This window comes from Macaca thibetana, chromosome 20 (assembly GCF_024542745.1).
Source record: "Macaca thibetana thibetana isolate TM-01 chromosome 20, ASM2454274v1, whole genome shotgun sequence".
Taxonomy (NCBI): domain Eukaryota; kingdom Metazoa; phylum Chordata; class Mammalia; order Primates; family Cercopithecidae; genus Macaca; species Macaca thibetana.
In genome coordinates this window covers 75,334,787-75,350,016 of record NC_065597.1, presented here as the reverse complement: position 1 = coordinate 75,350,016, position 15,230 = coordinate 75,334,787, and the positions used below count along the sequence as shown (strand labels likewise).

At 63.6% G+C, this 15,230-nt stretch overlaps 2 protein-coding genes across 6 annotated transcripts; both read right to left on the bottom strand.

Moving 5' to 3' along the window:
- Positions 1–666: 666 nt before the first annotated feature.
- MRPL28 (mitochondrial ribosomal protein L28) lies at positions 667–12,821 on the bottom strand. Of its 2 annotated transcripts, XM_050774748.1 has the most exons (7): positions 12,812–12,821; positions 3,901–3,953; positions 3,141–3,435; positions 2,324–2,476; positions 1,763–1,897; positions 1,590–1,676; positions 667–1,051 (listed from the first exon to the last, which is right to left on the bottom strand). In XM_050774748.1, exons 3-7 carry the CDS (start codon positions 3,426–3,428, stop codon positions 944–946), a joined length of 771 nt encoding a protein of 256 aa, XP_050630705.1. In that variant the 5' UTR covers positions 3,429–3,435; positions 3,901–3,953; positions 12,812–12,821; the 3' UTR covers positions 667–943. The 2 variants fall into 2 exon arrangements, with proteins under 2 accessions (XP_050630705.1, XP_050630706.1); XM_050774749.1 differs by lacking the exon at positions 12,812–12,821 and having other exon boundaries at positions 3,845–3,910.
- Positions 5,254–14,864, bottom strand: PGAP6 (post-GPI attachment to proteins 6). Of its 4 annotated transcripts, XM_050774685.1 has the most exons (14): positions 14,099–14,343; positions 13,929–13,994; positions 10,956–11,133; positions 10,664–10,871; positions 10,323–10,450; positions 9,860–10,128; positions 9,452–9,771; positions 8,666–8,756; positions 8,455–8,578; positions 8,079–8,215; positions 7,546–7,724; positions 7,332–7,478; positions 5,997–6,113; positions 5,254–5,673 (listed from the first exon to the last, which is right to left on the bottom strand). In XM_050774685.1, the coding sequence occupies exons 5-14, from the start codon at positions 10,376–10,378 to the stop codon at positions 5,377–5,379; spliced, it is 1,737 nt and encodes a 578-aa protein (XP_050630642.1). In that variant the 5' UTR covers positions 10,379–10,450; positions 10,664–10,871; positions 10,956–11,133; positions 13,929–13,994; positions 14,099–14,343; the 3' UTR covers positions 5,254–5,376. The 4 variants fall into 4 exon arrangements, with proteins under 4 accessions (XP_050630642.1, XP_050630639.1, XP_050630640.1 ...); XM_050774682.1 differs by lacking the exons at positions 13,929–13,994; positions 14,099–14,343 and adding an exon at positions 14,590–14,864; XM_050774683.1 differs by lacking the exons at positions 13,929–13,994; positions 14,099–14,343 and adding an exon at positions 14,590–14,851 and having other exon boundaries at positions 5,997–6,068.
- Positions 14,865–15,230: the final 366 nt, after the last annotated feature.

Below are 15,230 nucleotides of genomic sequence, written 5' to 3'. Positions count from 1 at the left end.
ACCTGAGGTCAGGAGTTCAAGCCCAGCCTGGCCAAAAAGGTGAAACCCCTTCTCTACTAAAATACAATTAGTCATGCATGACAGCAGGTGCCTGCAATCCTGCTACTCAGGAGGCTGAGGTGGGAGAATCGCTTGAACCCAGGAGTTGGAGGTTGCAGTGACCTGAGATCACATAGATGCACTCTAGCCTGGATGACAGAATGAGACTTCATTAAAAAAAAAAAAAAAAAAAAAAAAAAATGGTGAGAGGCCGAGGTAGGCGGATCACAAGATCAGGAGTTCAAGACTTGACCAACACGGTGAAACCCCACGCCTACTAAAAATACAAAAATTAGCTGGGCGTGGTGGTGGGCACCTGTAATCCCAGCTACTCAGGAGGCTGAGACAGGAGAATCACTGGAACCCGGGAGGCGGAGGTTGCAGTGAGTTGAAATTGCGCCACTGCACTCCAGTGTGGGTGACAGAGCAAGACTCCGTCTCAAAAAAAAAAAAAAAAAACCACAAAACACAGAATCAAACCTCGCTCTCTGCAGCTCAGCTGGGGACAGGCAGCCAGAGTCAATGCCCGCGGCTCATCCAAGGTCTCAGGGACAGCAGGGGCAGGGGTGACAAGATCAGGGTCCCCAAAGAGAACGCCGGTCCTCAAAGCAAAGACGCACACACACAGCCTGGCCCACACTTTACTCGCTCCCGGCCCCACGGCACAAGCAGCACTGCCCCGAGCATGGGGGCCCCCGCCTGCGAGGAACTGGGTGGCCCCAGGCCTCCTGGGGATCCCTGCCAAGCTGGCCCCAGGCTGGAAGGTACATGGGCAGCACACAAAACCAGGATCCACTCACTGCCCACGAGTGGCCCTCACAGCTCCCCAGGATCTGTGTCCTCGGTGCAAAGGGCCTGGCAGGGAAGCCTGGGCCTGGTGGTCAGGCACGGAGGAGCTGTGTGGTCACTGGCCACTGGCTCTCTTCTGCACCACCACCGGCTCTGACAGTGCCTGCTGCTGCAGCCGCTGGATCAGCTCCGCCACGTAGATCTTGAACAGGGGTACAGGGTCCTAAAGGGAAGAGGGGCTCATGGTGAGGCCAGGGAAGCCCAAGGCAGCTGAAGTTCTGGTGGGGATGGGACCAGCAGCTGCCGCCCAGAGGAACTGGGGCATGAGAGGCCCTGGAGGGCAGAGCCCTGTCAGTGAGATGAGAAACCCCCTCCCTTGGGGACACTGGAGGCACACACCTGCCCCTGTCCCATCCCTGTGGTTGTGGATAAACAGAGGGAATGGGGGCAGCCAACTGCCATGCCATCAGGGGCTCCCGGTCCCGACAGCTACCACAGGCTCCAGACCCTGGGATGCTGGTGGCCGAGCAAACCCTTGGTGCAGGAACCCAATCCTCCTACTGAGGGTCCTGTGGCAGGACAGGGTGGGGACTTGGAGGGGAGGGAGCGGGCCATGCTCCTCTGTCGGGGCAATGCAGAGCAGCAGCTCCTCCCCTAGCCCACCCAGTGCAGCAGCCCCTCATGCAGGCTCTCTCCAAGGCAGCACACTCCCAGACCCCGCACACCAGGCCCTGGGCAGGCAGCAGTGCTCACACCCTCACCTTTTCCTCCAGAAGTCTCTGCTTCTCAATGGCCTCCTCCAGTGTGAGGCCCACCCACTCTGCCTCCTCCTCTGGGATGGCAAATTCCTAGGCAGACAGAGATGGAAAGGGTGGTGAGGCCCAGGGCCGAGCCAGGAGGCCCCAGGGGCAGGGAGCGGGATGGAAACCCTCACCTTGTATTTGTCGTAGATGGCCGCCCGCCGCTCGGGGTCCTCGGGGTGCAGCTGGGGGTCCTGCCGGGCAAGCCGCAGCAGCATCCCTCGCTTCAGGTCCATCCCAAACTTGGAGCACAGGTCCTCCTTCGGGGTCTGGCAGGAGGCTCACATGGGGCCAGGTGCTGGTAGCAGGGCCCCGCCTACCCTTCCAGCCAACCCACCCGGCTCCTCTCTAGCCGCTGGTGGTCCCAGGACAGGACAGAGAAGGCCCAGGTGGGGCCGCCTGATCCCACGGGGGTGGGATCAGAACAGAAGCAAGTCCAAGAGCAGGGAAGGGATCAGCTGTGCTCACTCAGGCCCCACCTGCAAGTCAGCCACCCACAGAGCAACGGCCTCTCCTGCAGGCAGGAGACCCCACAGGCGCTGGCCAGAAAGGGGCACGGCCCCATTCACGCTTTCCCAGTGATTCTCCTGCACGGATGCCAGCGCGCCCCGGTGTGATGCTGACCTGGGGCTCCCTTGAGTCTGACTGGCCCATCCCAGACCCTGCTGTGCACTGACTCGCCCCACTCCGCTTGCCTTGAGGATGTAAAAGTCGAACCCGTAAGCCTCATCGATGAGGTCCAGGGTCCGCATGGTCACGGTCACCGTGAACTTCTTGTCCAGGATCTCACTGTAGAGCTCTCGCTCAAACAGCTGTGGCTTCCACACCTTCTTCAGCCTCTTGGAGAGCTGAGGGTGCAACAGAGCCTCTGTGAGTACTGCTGCTTCCTCCTACAGACCAAGGGGGACCCAGGGCAACTGCCCTCACCCTCCCCTGGGAGACTCCATCACAGACCCACGGCTGTCAGACTGGGGACTTGGAGCTGAGTGGGCCGGCCCCCCAGCCCACTGCTGCCCTAGCCCAACCGCTGGTCCTGGCTGTGTACCCAGAAGTCAGCTGCTCCCCAGCAAGCTGGGCGTTCCCGCCCTTGTCACATGGTTGCTGGATGTGTTTCAGAAACATGTGCAACCCCACAGTTTACAGGTCGTCACATTCCAGGCTGGAGGTGACACAAGTCTCCCAAGAGGCTTCAGCAGTCCCGCCAGGAAGTCCATCATAAGCAGCCTCGAAGCTCTGCTCGCCTCCCGGACCTGCTCTGCTCCTCCTCATCCTAACGTTACCCCGACTCCCCACGGCCTCTGGTTGCTCCCCGGCCTGAATCACCCCACCTCACCCCTAGTTTATCAGTCCTGTTTGCCAGAACTGCGGTTCTTGCTCTGCATGCCCCTTTGCTGGAGCTGTGTCTCCGCCAGGCTGTAATCCCCAGAGCCCATCCACATCTCTCCAGGTACCCCGGGCGTTCCGCACAGCCAAGCCCTGGGAGGAGCCCCTGAAGCCCGCCTGCCGACCCACCTTGTCGTCGTTGGCGTATCTTTGGCCCAGGATCCAGCCCTCGCCGCCCCACAACCCCCGCTGGGACTCGGGGGGAAAGTAGATGGGGATAGGCACGTCCTCCACACGCTCCCGCTGCCCGTTCTTGGGGTTGATCTTGAACTTGACCCCATGAGGCCTATAGTGCACGGGAGTGGGCGTCCGCTCCTCCTCCAGGGAGCGCAGGTAGTGGCCAGGCAGGCGGGCACAGATGCCCTCTCGCAGCCGCAGCCGCTTCCAGAGCCACACGGGATACTTGTGTAGAGGCATCGCGGGCCTGGCGGGATGTGAGGGCTCGCAGTCACCTGCAGCCTGGCCCGGCCCCCGGTTTTCACCACCTACCCCCTACCCCGGCCCCGGGCTCCTACCCTGACCCCCGGGCTCTGACCTCCTACCCCTACCCCCTACCCCGGCCCCCGGCTCTCACCCCCTACCCGCTAGCCCGGCCCCCGGCTCTCACCCCCTACCCGCTACCCCGGCCTCCGGCTCTCACCCCCTACCCCTACTCCGGCCCCCGGCTCTCACCCCCTACCCGCTACCCCGGCCCCCGGCTCTCACCCCCCACCCCTACTCCGGCCGTCGGCTCTCACCCCCTACCCCTACCCCGGCCCCCGGTTCTCACCTCCTACTCCTGCCCCCGGGCTCTCACCTCCTACCCCCTACTCCTGCCCCCGCCCCGCACCCACCTGCCCCTCCCCTTCTGCCGCGGTCCCCCCGCCGCACCCCACCGGCCCGCGCCCACCTTTCAGAGCTCTAAACCCGGCGCCCCACCGGAACCGGAAGCCGGTCCGCCGCGCCTGGACCTCCTCCCACCGCTGACTGGCTGCAAAGGCCATCCGTCTACCCCTCGTTCCGCCCCCTTTAGGGACCGTAAAAAACACCCTGCAGAGACAGCAGCAGCAGCTCAAGGCACCGTTGGCAATGTGCGGCCCAGGCGTTTCCGCAAAAGGGCGACGCGGGCGGGGCGGGGGTTGTTCTCCCGGGGCCCGCTTACCCTACCAGGGAACGAGCGCAGAAAAAATGTAAAAACTCGTTTAGTTTGAAATATTAAATTCACCAATCACAGATAAATCAGATCTACATAAAAATATGTCTTAATGTCTTAGAATTTCCTTTTACTCCAAAACACCCCATATATACATATTTCTCTTTTATAAGCTTAGAGATTGCTTTGGTGGTCAAAGGCAGGGTGGCTGGGGGAGGTAAGACCCTCAGGAAAGCCACACCCCGGACAAGACCCAGAAAGGAAGCCCCCAGAGGCAAGTGTAGGAGGACCCCACCCGGGTCTCAGCCGCCCACTTCCCCAGGGTGGATCCAACACTCACAGGCCTCAGGGAGGGGCCAGGTGCTGCTCCTAGTCATTGCTTCCCCCACAAGGCTTGCATGAGGAGCAGAGACAGCCCAGTCTCCTGAACACCCGCAGGGCACAGACAGCCCAGTGCAGGGGGCAGACACAACCACAGCTCCTGGGACCCAAAGAAAGCTCCCAGAGGGAGGCCCAGGAACGCAGGGGTGGGTGGACTGGGCTGGGTAGGGGTTCCTTGTGGGCCAAATCCCCAGAGCAGCAGAGCACACCAGTCCCAGGAGACTCTTCTCAGGGACCCAAGGCTCCAGAGCCAAGAAAAAGGGAAGGGCGGGGCGGAAGCCTGCATCCCCAGCGCCCATCAGCTTTGGTGGAGACCTTGGTCTCCAGTCCCTATGATGACCACAGCAGCAGAGGGGGATCCTCCATGCCTCAGGCAGGCTGGCATCAGGGCCACATAGGGGCCAGGAGCAGGGGTCTCGGAGTTCACAGCTCCCAGCTCCAGTGGTGGGCTCAGGGTTCCTGGGCTCCATGGGTCTCTTACCACAGCCTCACCAGGGAACAGGACCACAGGGAGTCCTTCACCCCATCTCTAGCCACCCTCAGGCCAGTAGAGCACACAGCCCCATCCTCGCACAGGCACCTGTGGTCTCCAGGTAACCAAGCCCAGGCCCCAGGGGCCACTGCAGACAGCAGCTGGGATCTGCAGAGGGACCTCAGCAGCCAGCAGGCAGCTGGCGGGGAGAGGTGCGTGTGAGGGGGGGTGGCCCTCTCCTCAGTAGGAGGAAGTGAGAGGGTACCCAGGCCAATTTTATTCAGCTGGAAATCAATCTGTCCAGGACTGAACCAGGTTCCCCCGCCTCGATGCAGCTCCTGGCTGAAGAGGTCAGAGCAGCAGCTGTCCCCAGGCTGGTGTCATGTCACCGTGTACAGTTCCTCCCGATCGTTCTTACAGATCTGATAGTGGCAGGGGAATTTCTGCGAGCAGGCCCAGGGCTCAGTGTGCTCATCAGGTGGCGGCAGCAGCAAGGCTGCGCTCCCGGCCAGCAGGACGTGCCAGATGCTGTGGGTGTAGTAGTAGTTGTCGCTGGTCATCATGGAGGTATAGATGGCAACGCCCACGGATGCCATGGAGATGCCGGGCAGGAGGTAGAAGGCCCAGCGCTGCCACGAGGTGGGGTAGCACTGGCGCCGGTGCCCGCAGCGGTAAGTCTAGAGAAAACAGCCACGCAGGCATCAGTGCAGCCGCAGCTCCCAGGGCCCGGAAACAGCGGTTACTGGGGGCCTGCCCAGGTCTGGGCAGCAGAACGACAAGGGTGGGCTGCTTCAAGGGGGCTCAAGGGCACAAGGCCACTGGTCCTCAGGCCCAGGCCTCAGGGACACAGCCATGCTGGGCCTCTGTGGGTGCCATGGCAACCCCCAGCAGATACGGGCATTCACTGGTTGGAGCAAGACCGGGAACGTGGCCAGAGCAAGGGGCCAGGCTCTCTTCTGCGAGCATCTGGGCAGCAGTGCCAGCCAGCCCGGCTCCTTACCCACATGGAGGCCATGATCACGAAGGCAAAGAGGCAGGGCCCCAGCATGTTCCAGATGCCCCTGCGGTCCAGCTGCAAGGACATGGCGATGACCAGTGTGCCCAGAAGAAACAGCACCTGGGCAAGACACAGGGATGACTGCAGGGACACCTCTGAGGGTGAAGGCCCAGCAGGAGCAAGTGTACCCCAGGGCCCCGCAGCACCTCTGCCTGCCCCCTCGGAGCTGCTGCCACCCTCTGACCAGCTCTGCCAGCCTCTGACCAGCTCTGCCAGCCGGCAGGGACACGCCCCTCCTTCAGCTTCTGCATTGCATCCACAGGTGAATGTGGCCAGGCGGGCACCTCTGGGGGACTAGAGGGTGGTCAAACTGGACAGCCACATATGGCAGCTCTGCACCCACACACTCACTAGCCCTCTGTACCCCTGGGTTTCCAGGAATCCCCCATCAGGGTGGCTTCAGTCTCCCGCCCACTGTTCCATAGGGAGGGGCTCCTACCCCCCAGTCTCCATCAGACACTTCTGCCCACAACCTACAGTTCTCTGCCTATCTGCAGGTTCAGGCCCTGCACTCAGCCCTGCAGGACCCTGGTGTTTCCCAGCCTCCCCCTGCCCTGGCTGTGGGGCTCCCATGGGTACCCCCTTGGGGCAGCACCCAGCCTGTAGTTCCCAGAGCAGACAGGAGGGCAGAGCATGCAGCTCACAAACCTAGGGCACGAGTCTCCCCATGCCAGGGCCAGCTGCCACAGAGTCCCCAAAGCATCCTTGGCACCAAGGACCCAGGGAGCATGGGTAGGGGCTTCTCGAGGGTAGGGGGCCTGGCCTCCCCTGCCTACCACCTTCCTTGCTGGCATCCTCCAAACAGCTGGCATTGCCCCCTCACAACTGCCTGCAGGGTCGCAGACCCGCATCTCCGTGTGGCATCACAGAAGACATGACCTTTCTTTTCTTTTGTCACCCAGGCTGGAGTGCAGTGCCGTGACCTCGGTTCACTCCAACACCTCCAACGCCTGGGATCAAGCGATCTTCCCACCTTAGTCTCCCGAGTGGCTGGGACCACAGGCATGCACCCACTACACTCAGCTAACGTTTCGATTTTTTGTACAGCCCAGGCTGCTCTTGAACCCCTGGTCTAATGGGATCCTCCCCCAGGTGTTGGGATTACAGGTGTGATTACAGGTGTGAGCCACCAGAGCCACCGTGCTCGGGCGAGATGTGAGGTTTCCAGGGGCTGTGCCCAACGCCAGGTCCGGCCTCTCCCACGGTACTGCCTTTTGCAGGCTGCACTTGGGGGCCCTGCTCCCCCAGAGCCCACACCCCACGTCGAGGGCCACTCACGTATTTCAGGACTGCCTTGAGCCGCGCCATGCACAGGATGGTGACCCAGATGGCCGCCCCGGAGCCCAGGAAGTCGCAGTACTGCAGCGTGTCGTAGTTGAGGATACACAGCACCGCCTCCCCGGGCTGGTCGCAGGCGTGGTAGAACTGTGGAGAGGCTCCGTGAGCGCCATCCCGCCCTCCCACCCCAAGTCCCTGCAGGAGGGCAGCCTACCGTGGAGAAGAACATGGTGTAGGCGTAGACGGAGGCCTCAACCAGGAAGAATCGCTGCACTGAGACGGTGATGGGGGCCAGGAACATGAGGTTGCTGAGCGTGAGCAGCAGTGCGGCTGCCCTCTGCTGGGCCACCGTCTGGGCTGTGCTGTTGTCCGTGCAGCTCCACCCACGCCAGCCTGGGGGCACAAAACCCCACGGCGGAGGCTGGGGGCACTGCTGAAACTCAGGGCCCACCCCTCACCCAGGACCCTGCAGAGAAGCCCCTTCATCACCCAGGGGCAAGCTGGGTAGGCACAGTGGGCGGGGCCAAGGTCAGGAGGCAGTATCACCCGTGGGGATACCTGGTGCCTGTGCCAGGCAGACAGATTGTTGGTGGGGAACAGGGGAGTGGGGAGGAGGCTTTGCCCCTGCATTGCTTTGCAGGGGTCTCTCTCCAGCCCCTTGTGGCACTTCCCCAGGGGAGAGGCATGGCACAGCACTGGAAGCCAACAGCAGCAGCGTCTTGGGGCGGGCGGGGCCCTGGCCCTCACCTGCCTTGCAGCTGCAGCCGGCATACAGGTAGCTATGTCTGCGGAGCAGGAGGCACTGGCCGTAGGGTCCACAATCGTTCAAACAGGGCACCAGGTACAAGGTGGTCTCCACATGGACCACAGCCTGCTCACACTCCCTTTGAGGAAGGGGCCACAGGAAAGCTGGTGCAGTGGTCTGACAGCCCAGCTGCCACCAGCACACCCAAGAGGCTGACGGACATGAGAACCCAGCATTGAGGCCCCCAGCTTTCAGTAGCCCTGGAAGAAGCACCCCTCTAGCTGGGTCACTCCGAATGCCAACCTCAGGCAGCCCGCCTGTGATCCGGAGTGAAATGACAGGGTGCCTGACCCCCGTCCCTGCCCTAGATTTACTTACTCAGCGTTCTCAGGGCACATGAGCTGTAGAGAGAGGTACCAGTTGTCTGTCTCTGGGTAGGGGATGATGAGGTTGGCCCTGAGAGACCAGGCGCTCAGAGACAAGGGGTAGCCCTGGAAGAAGGCTGCAGGGGAGCCAGAGGGCCCCATCAGAGGAGGCTGGGTCGGGAGCTGGCAGGGGCCACGCTGATGGTGACGCCTGCCCATCATACCTGTGGTGCAGTTGAGCGAACTGTTGAAGCCAAGGAAGGGTGAGGCAGCGTTCACACAGGCCACTATGACGGTCTCATTCCGCATCTCTGTCTGAAAAGGGAGGCAGTGCCGGCTCAGCCCCAGCAGCCCCTGGCCACAGTGGGGTCATCCGCCCCACATGCCAGCTCAGCCTGGTGCTGGTGCCTTTTTTTTTCTGAGACGGAGTCTCGCTCTGTCACCCAGGCTGGAGTGCAGTGGTGCGATCTCGGCTCACTGCAAGCTCCGCCTCCCAGGTTCACACCATTCTCCTGCCTCAGCCTCCTGAGTAGCTGGGACTACAGGTGCCCGCCACCACGCCCAGCTGATATTTTTGTATTTTTACTAGAGATAGGGTTTCACTGTGTTAGTCAGGATGGTCTCAATCTCCTGACCTCGTGATCTGTCCGCCTTGGCCTCCCAAAGTGCTGGGATTACAGGTGTGAGTCATTGTGCCCGGTCAGTGCTGGTGCCTTTCTCTGAGACTCCTGCAGGCCCAGGGCCCACCGGGACCCTTCCTCCCCGGGCCCTGGGACATCCTGCCTCCACCCCACCTCTGACCCTAGCTACCCTGGGCCCTGCTGACAGGAGCAAGGCTGCCCAGCAGGGTAGGCGCCCCCAACATGGGCCCCTGTCCTGGCCCATGCCTGCTGGTGTCACTGTGTTGCCTGTCCCAGTGCCAAGGTAAATGAGGAGGCCCTGCAGGGGCCGCCCGACGCCCTGCCCGAGCCCAGGCCACAGGCCACAGGCCACTTGCAGACAGCAGGTACCTTGTTGGCCCGCAGGGAGATGGTGAGGGAGCCCCCGCTGTCCATGCCGGTATTCAGGCGCAGGCGCATCATGGACGGTGTGTTTGGACACACCCTCACCGAGACCCTGTCCAGGAGCTGGAAGTGCACGGACACCACGTCCATGTCCTCCCGCATGACTGGGTAGTTTGTGAGGCAGAAGGGGCTGCGGTCCACGCTGCCACTCCTGCCCAGATACTGGTGGTCGGGGCTCAGGGAGGGCAGACCAGTGGAGGCATTGAAGCTCTGGTTTTGGCTGCTCTGCAGAAGGGGCTGGATAGTTACACTCTGTGGCCTGCAAGCTGCCAAGAGGACAAGGGGTTTGGTTGGAGGAATGTCTAGGGATCTGGGGAGGGGCAGGGCCATCCCTCCAGCCCTTGTGCGGCCCACCTGTGAGGGCAGCTACAGCACTGAAAGTCACTGTCCCGAGGGGCCCCACCAGGCTCTCAGCTGTCACTTGCAGCCACCGGTCCCAGGGCGGTGAGGGCAGCAGCAGGCGACAGGGCCAGGGGGCACTGGTGCAGGTGAGCACCTTCTGGAAGTTGCTAGGCAGGGTGACCGGGCCCACGGTGAGACGCACAGGGCAACCCAGGCTCCCGCTGGACACACAGTCCCGCAGCTCCAGCAGAAGCTCCCGCGTGTAATCGGGGACAAAGACCCTGCAGCAAGGGGACACAGCTGGCTCAGGCTCTGCCATTCCTCAGCCCACCTCGTGGGGACCCAAGGAGGCCAGGCATCTGGACTACTTCCCAGCCCACACCCAGGGCTCAGGGCCAGGCTCTCGCACCCACTCCACCAAATCTGAGGTGGGGCCGGAGGCCAGAGCTGGGCTGCCCCACCAGGCCCCGCTCACTTGAGGTAGCTGGGGTGGGAGAGGAGAGTGTGTGGAAGGGGCACATCCGGCTCCATGACTGAAATCTCGACCACCCGTGTGACCAGCAGGTCAGGCTGGAAGACGTAGGCACAGGTGGGAGCCAAGCCCTAGGGAGAGAACAGGTGTGGGCAGGGGTGGTGTCAGAGAATGCAGGCATGAGGGCAGGGTCCCACCAGAAACCCCAGGCATGCAGGGAGCAGGGCTGGCCCCAGAATGCAGTGTGGAGCCTAGAGCAAGGACCACCCCAAAGAGGTGAACGGCAGGGACTGGCCATCGCCGCGAGGTTCTCTGCCTCCATCCCGGAGGGCAGCCCCTCTCACCTTCAACTCGATCTTCTGGGATGACGGGGGCAGGTGGGCGGCCACGAACCAGTCCCCGGGGGCTGGGTGGGAAACGTTGACAGAGGCATTGCTTAGCGGTGCAGCGCTCAGTGGCACCCTGACCTGGAAGGAGGGCTGCACCGAGGTGTCATCTGGGAAGCTGGTGCCCAGTGGGTTGATGACGGGAGGAGCGCCGGAACGGAAGTGCCTGGAGACGGGAGGGCAGCACAGGGCTCAGGCACAGGGCTTGGCCAGGCGCGGGGGGTGGGCAGGCAGGCGGGCGGCCACCTACACGGTGATCTCTGCGTCGGTGCAGGCGGTGCCGCCCTCCCGGGAGACCTGCAGCAGCCAGCGCAGAAGCACAGTGTCCGGGGGCACGCGGAAGCGGAAGAGCCTGGCACTGCCGTACCAGCTGTAGAAGGACAGCCTCTGCGGGGCCTGTGAGAAGTGCTCGGACACCAGCCCCACCTCTGTGAGGAGAAGGAGGCGTCAGCCAGGCTGGGAGCCCTCCTCCAGGGCCGCAGATGGGGAGGATGAGGTCCCCAGAAGGAAAGGGCTGGAAGCCCCAGGGGACCCACCTGCAGCCCTTGGCACACCAACTCTGACCTTGGTAAAGGTCACGGCCACCCTCTGGCCCCTCAGCCAGTCCTCTGCCATCCCTCCCCAAATGACCTACATCCCACCCTCCTGGCATCTGGGTCTTTTCACAGCTGCCATCTCACTGCAGCAGCTTCCAAACAAGTCCCAGGGCACCTCAGCACCCGTCGCCACCCTAACTGCCTCCAACCTTAGAAGACCCCACTCCCCACGGCCAACCCAGGTTGAAGCTGAAGGACCCAGCAGGTGTCAGGAAGGAGCCCCCGCCCCTTATCACAGATGCCCTGGCTACCAAGGCCAAGGCATGGCCCTCCCACCTCCTCTCAGCCTTCCACATCCCCCATCTCTGGATGGGTTGGCTGCCTGCTTGGGCTATGATGTCTTCGGACACAGCCAGACCAGAGCCCAAATTCCCCCTTACCCAGAGGGAGACCCCGCGTGCGGGAGGGACCCAGGCCAGAAGCCTGGCCAGCCATGAGAACAAGCGGACAGCTGCCCCCTGCATTCCAAGCGGGCAAGGCTCCTAACTGTCCTCAGGGAATGCGCCCATGCCTGGTGCGGGGATGGAGAAGGGCCCGTGGGAGACATCCTGCTCATGGCCCCAGGCGAGGACTCACAGGCTCTCACCCCCAGCCCCCGTGCCAGTTCCGACCTCGTGCCCTTGTGACCTTGGGCATCCTTCCCTCCCTGGGTCCCAGCCTTCTCCTGGGTAGGTCAGGGTGGAGGGCACGTCCCTTTGGGGGCCCCTCCCTCTGAGGTTAATTAATGACAAAGGCTTCAGGAGGAAATGCACAGTGGACACAGCAGGGTGTGGCATCCTCCCCTCCGCTGCAGTTCCCCACTGCAGTTCCCCATCCTGCACTCAGGAACCCTGCCTAGGTCTCACTGGAGAGTGGCTGGCTCAGGCCCAGGCCCAGGCCCCTCCTGAGGAGGAAGACAGGTGAGCAGCAGGCTCTCCTGCCAGCCTGGTGACCCTCCCATAGAGGCACCCGAAGAAACGATATACCTGCCAACAGCAGCCTGTCGGAAAAGCCAGGCCAAGCTCCAGGGGAGCCTGGCCTGGGGGCTGGGCAGGGGCAGGGGCAGGCTCCACCCACGACGCACTCCAGGCTTTCCAGGTGTCTGCTGGCCACCAGGTCCCACCCACCAGGCTGTGGCCTGATAACGTGGGCAGAGGAAACTCAAGCCCCCGGGGCCACGGTGTCCTGGAGAGAGCCGGCCTCTGTGGGGACAGGCAGGGGAGGCCACCAGCAGCACACAGCCCCTGGGCCTGCTGGGGCAAAGCCCTCAGCCCCTCTGGCCCTGGAGCGCCAGCCTGAGGGCGCCTAGAACCCAGCTGGTGGCTGTGAAGTTTCAGCAGGCACACAGAGATAAGAGATCTGTTCAAGGTTGTTCTAACACCCAGTTCCCGACTCCCAGGGCTCACAGGCCCTCAGGGCCTCTCCCAGGGCTCTGTAGCCCAAGCTCCCTGCCCAAATCGCCCACGCTACCAGGCTGTTAGCGGTGCTCTGAGCCCGAGGTGACCACAGGGTGAGGAGGGCCAGCCACACACCCCCCATGCCTGCCCCACAGCCCCTCCACGGATACAGGGCCGGGTGAGGAAGGTGGGAATGCAAGTCCCTGTCCCTGTCCTGGGAACCTGAGTGAAGACCCCTGACCCACATCCTCCAAACCAGGACAGGCACCCATGGGAGACCCTGACCACCCACAGATGCCACAGAGCACTTACTCCACAGTAGGCTGGGAGGAGTGAGGGGCTGAGCCAGCCCATCAGGCCTCTCCACTGCCCACACCCAGGTGTTCCATCTCCCAGGGACCCCTCACCAGGCCTGAGTTCTGGAACAGGAGAATTTCCTTTGCCAGTTTCCTAAGGAATAAGGTTTTGGTTTTTTTGAGGGTCTCACTCTGTCACCCAGGCTAGAGTGCAGTGCCATGTACACGGCTCATGGTAGCCTCAGCCTCCCATGTAACTGGAACCATAGGCTCACATTACCACACCCAGGTGATTTTTTTTTCTTTTTTTTTTTTTTTTTTGAGACGGAGTCTCGCTCTTTCGTCCAGGCTGGAGTGCAATGGAGCGACCTCAGCTCACCACAACCTCCGCCTCCTGGGTTCAAGGGATTCTCCTACCTCAGCCTCCTGAGTAGCTGAGATTACAGGCGCCGGCCACCACACCCAGCTAATTTTTGTATTTTTAGTAGGGATGGGGTTTCTCCATGTTGGTCAGGCTGGTCTCGAACTCCCGACCTCAGGTGATCCACCCACCTCAGCCTCCCAAAGTGCTGGGATTACAGGCGTGAGCTTTGCGCCCAGCCATGGAGGAATTTAATCCCGGGCACCGTCCTCGGGGAAAACTGCTTTTCATCTCTAGCTGTGCCAAGCTCAGAAAGCAGGAGGCACAGCCCCCAGAAGAAACAGGAGCTCAAAGGAGCAATATTTCAGGGGCGGGGGAGAGGCTGGGGGCCGGGAAGTCAGGGAACAGCACCGGATCAGCTGCAGGGAACCTGGGCACCCGAGTGACTGGGGACGTGTGGGCCCTTCCAGCCAGCCGGCAAGGACACGACCCTTCGAGCGAGTTCCAGGCCACAGAGGCCAGGGCAAGTCCTCAGCATCTCCGGGTGGCCAAGGCCTGGCGGTCTCCACACACACGTCCCTACCCTGTACAGACCTTGGAAGGGCAACACCTTCTCCCTGGTCCAGCCGGCTCCTTGGACCTCAGTCAGGGACGGCGACCCTCAGGGAACAGAAATGCAAAGTTTCCAAACAAGAGGGGAGAGGGGCGCCCTTTCCTCAGTCCCTCCTCCCAGAAGCCGGGCGGGCGGTGGGAAGTGGCTGTACCAGGGCTGGTGGTCGCTGTGGAAGGGCTGGAGCCATGACGCCCACGGGCCCCACTCCAGTGTCTAACAACTTTCTCCTGGCTCTGCCCCTCTCCCAGGCCGGACGGGGCCGGTGAGTTCACGGCCCAGACACTCCTCCCATCTGGAGTCCCGGGCAGTCCCCTGGGCCCCTCAACTTCCCCGCGCCGAGTGCGCCGGGCACGCCGGACCCGAGCGCTCTGGAGGGAGGAGGGAGAGGAGAGGACGCTCCAGGGGCCGATGTGGCCCAACCCAGTTCAGGGAAACCAGGAGGAAGAGCGGGGTCCCGCCCGCCTCGACCCCTCGGACACGAAGCGCCGCAAAGGGCCACCCTGAGCCCCCAACCCGCGGCGGGGACTCCAGCCCCGCGCCGGCGCCAGATGAGCGCACAGGTGCGCCGGGGGTGAGTCACAATCCCGCCCCGCCCGCGGCCCCAGCCCCACTCCCCCGATGGCGCCCGCGCCCCCCGCTCACCGCTCTTCCCGCTGTCGCGGGCGGAGGCAGGCGGGGGCCGGGCGAGCAGCAGCAGCAGTAGCGGCCCCGCCACCACCGCGGCCACTGCCTCGCCCCCGGTCCCGGTGCCAGCCCGGCCCATGGCTCCGCGCTCGGCCCAGCGCTACCCGGCCCGCGTCCCGCGCCGCCAGCCCCCGCCGCCGCCCGGGCAGCCTCTGCCGCCTCCGCGGCCGCTGCCGCCTCTGCCCCCGGCGCCCATGGCCCGGCCGGTCTCCGCCACCGTCGCCCCGGGCACTTCCGCCCGCAGGCCCCGCCCCGCAGGCCCAGCTGGGAGGGCGCGGGCGGGGTCGGGGGGCGGGACCGGGGGGTCGCAGACGCCTGGCGCGGGGGGAGGGTTCACGTGGGACGCGCGGGGGACAGAGCGGGGGACGCGGGGTCTGGGGGACGCCGGAGGGGGCTCGCGGGACGGAGGGTCGCGCGGGACGGAGGGATCGCGGGGGTCCCAGGACGGAGAGGTCGCGCCGGGCGCGCTTGGAACACGCAGGAAATTCTCCCCGAGGCGTGGGCTTCGCGGGGCTTCCCCGCCGGTTCGGTGAGTCCCAGCTCTGCTCGGCCGGGACGTCCGTGGCGGGCTCGGGGAGCCCGCGGGGCGCAGAGGCGCC

Bases quoted from the DNA above. Each gene is read 5' to 3' on its own strand.
- MRPL28 (XM_050774748.1), bottom strand. From the start codon at position 3,428: ATGCCTCTACACAAGTATCCCGTGTGGCTCTGGAAGCGGCTGCGGCTG. The intron at 1,677-1,762 runs GTGAGGGTTTCC...CTGTCTGCCTAG, and splicing joins CCATCTACGACAAATACAAG to GAATTTGCCATCCCAGAGGA. The intron at 1,052-1,589 runs GTGAGGGTGTGA...TCTTCCCTTTAG, and splicing joins AGAGACTTCTGGAGGAAAAG to GACCCTGTACCCCTGTTCAA.
- PGAP6 (XM_050774682.1), bottom strand. From the start codon at position 14,710: ATGGGCCGGGCTGGCACCGGGACCGGGGGCGAGGCAGTGGCCGCGGTG. The intron at 11,134-14,589 runs GTGAGCGGGGGG...TTCTCCTCACAG, and splicing joins CCGCGACAGCGGGAAGAGCG to AGGTGGGGCTGGTGTCCGAG. The intron at 8,216-8,454 runs GTAAGTAAATCT...CCTTCCTCAAAG, and splicing joins ATGTGCCCTGAGAACGCTGA to GGAGTGTGAGCAGGCTGTGG.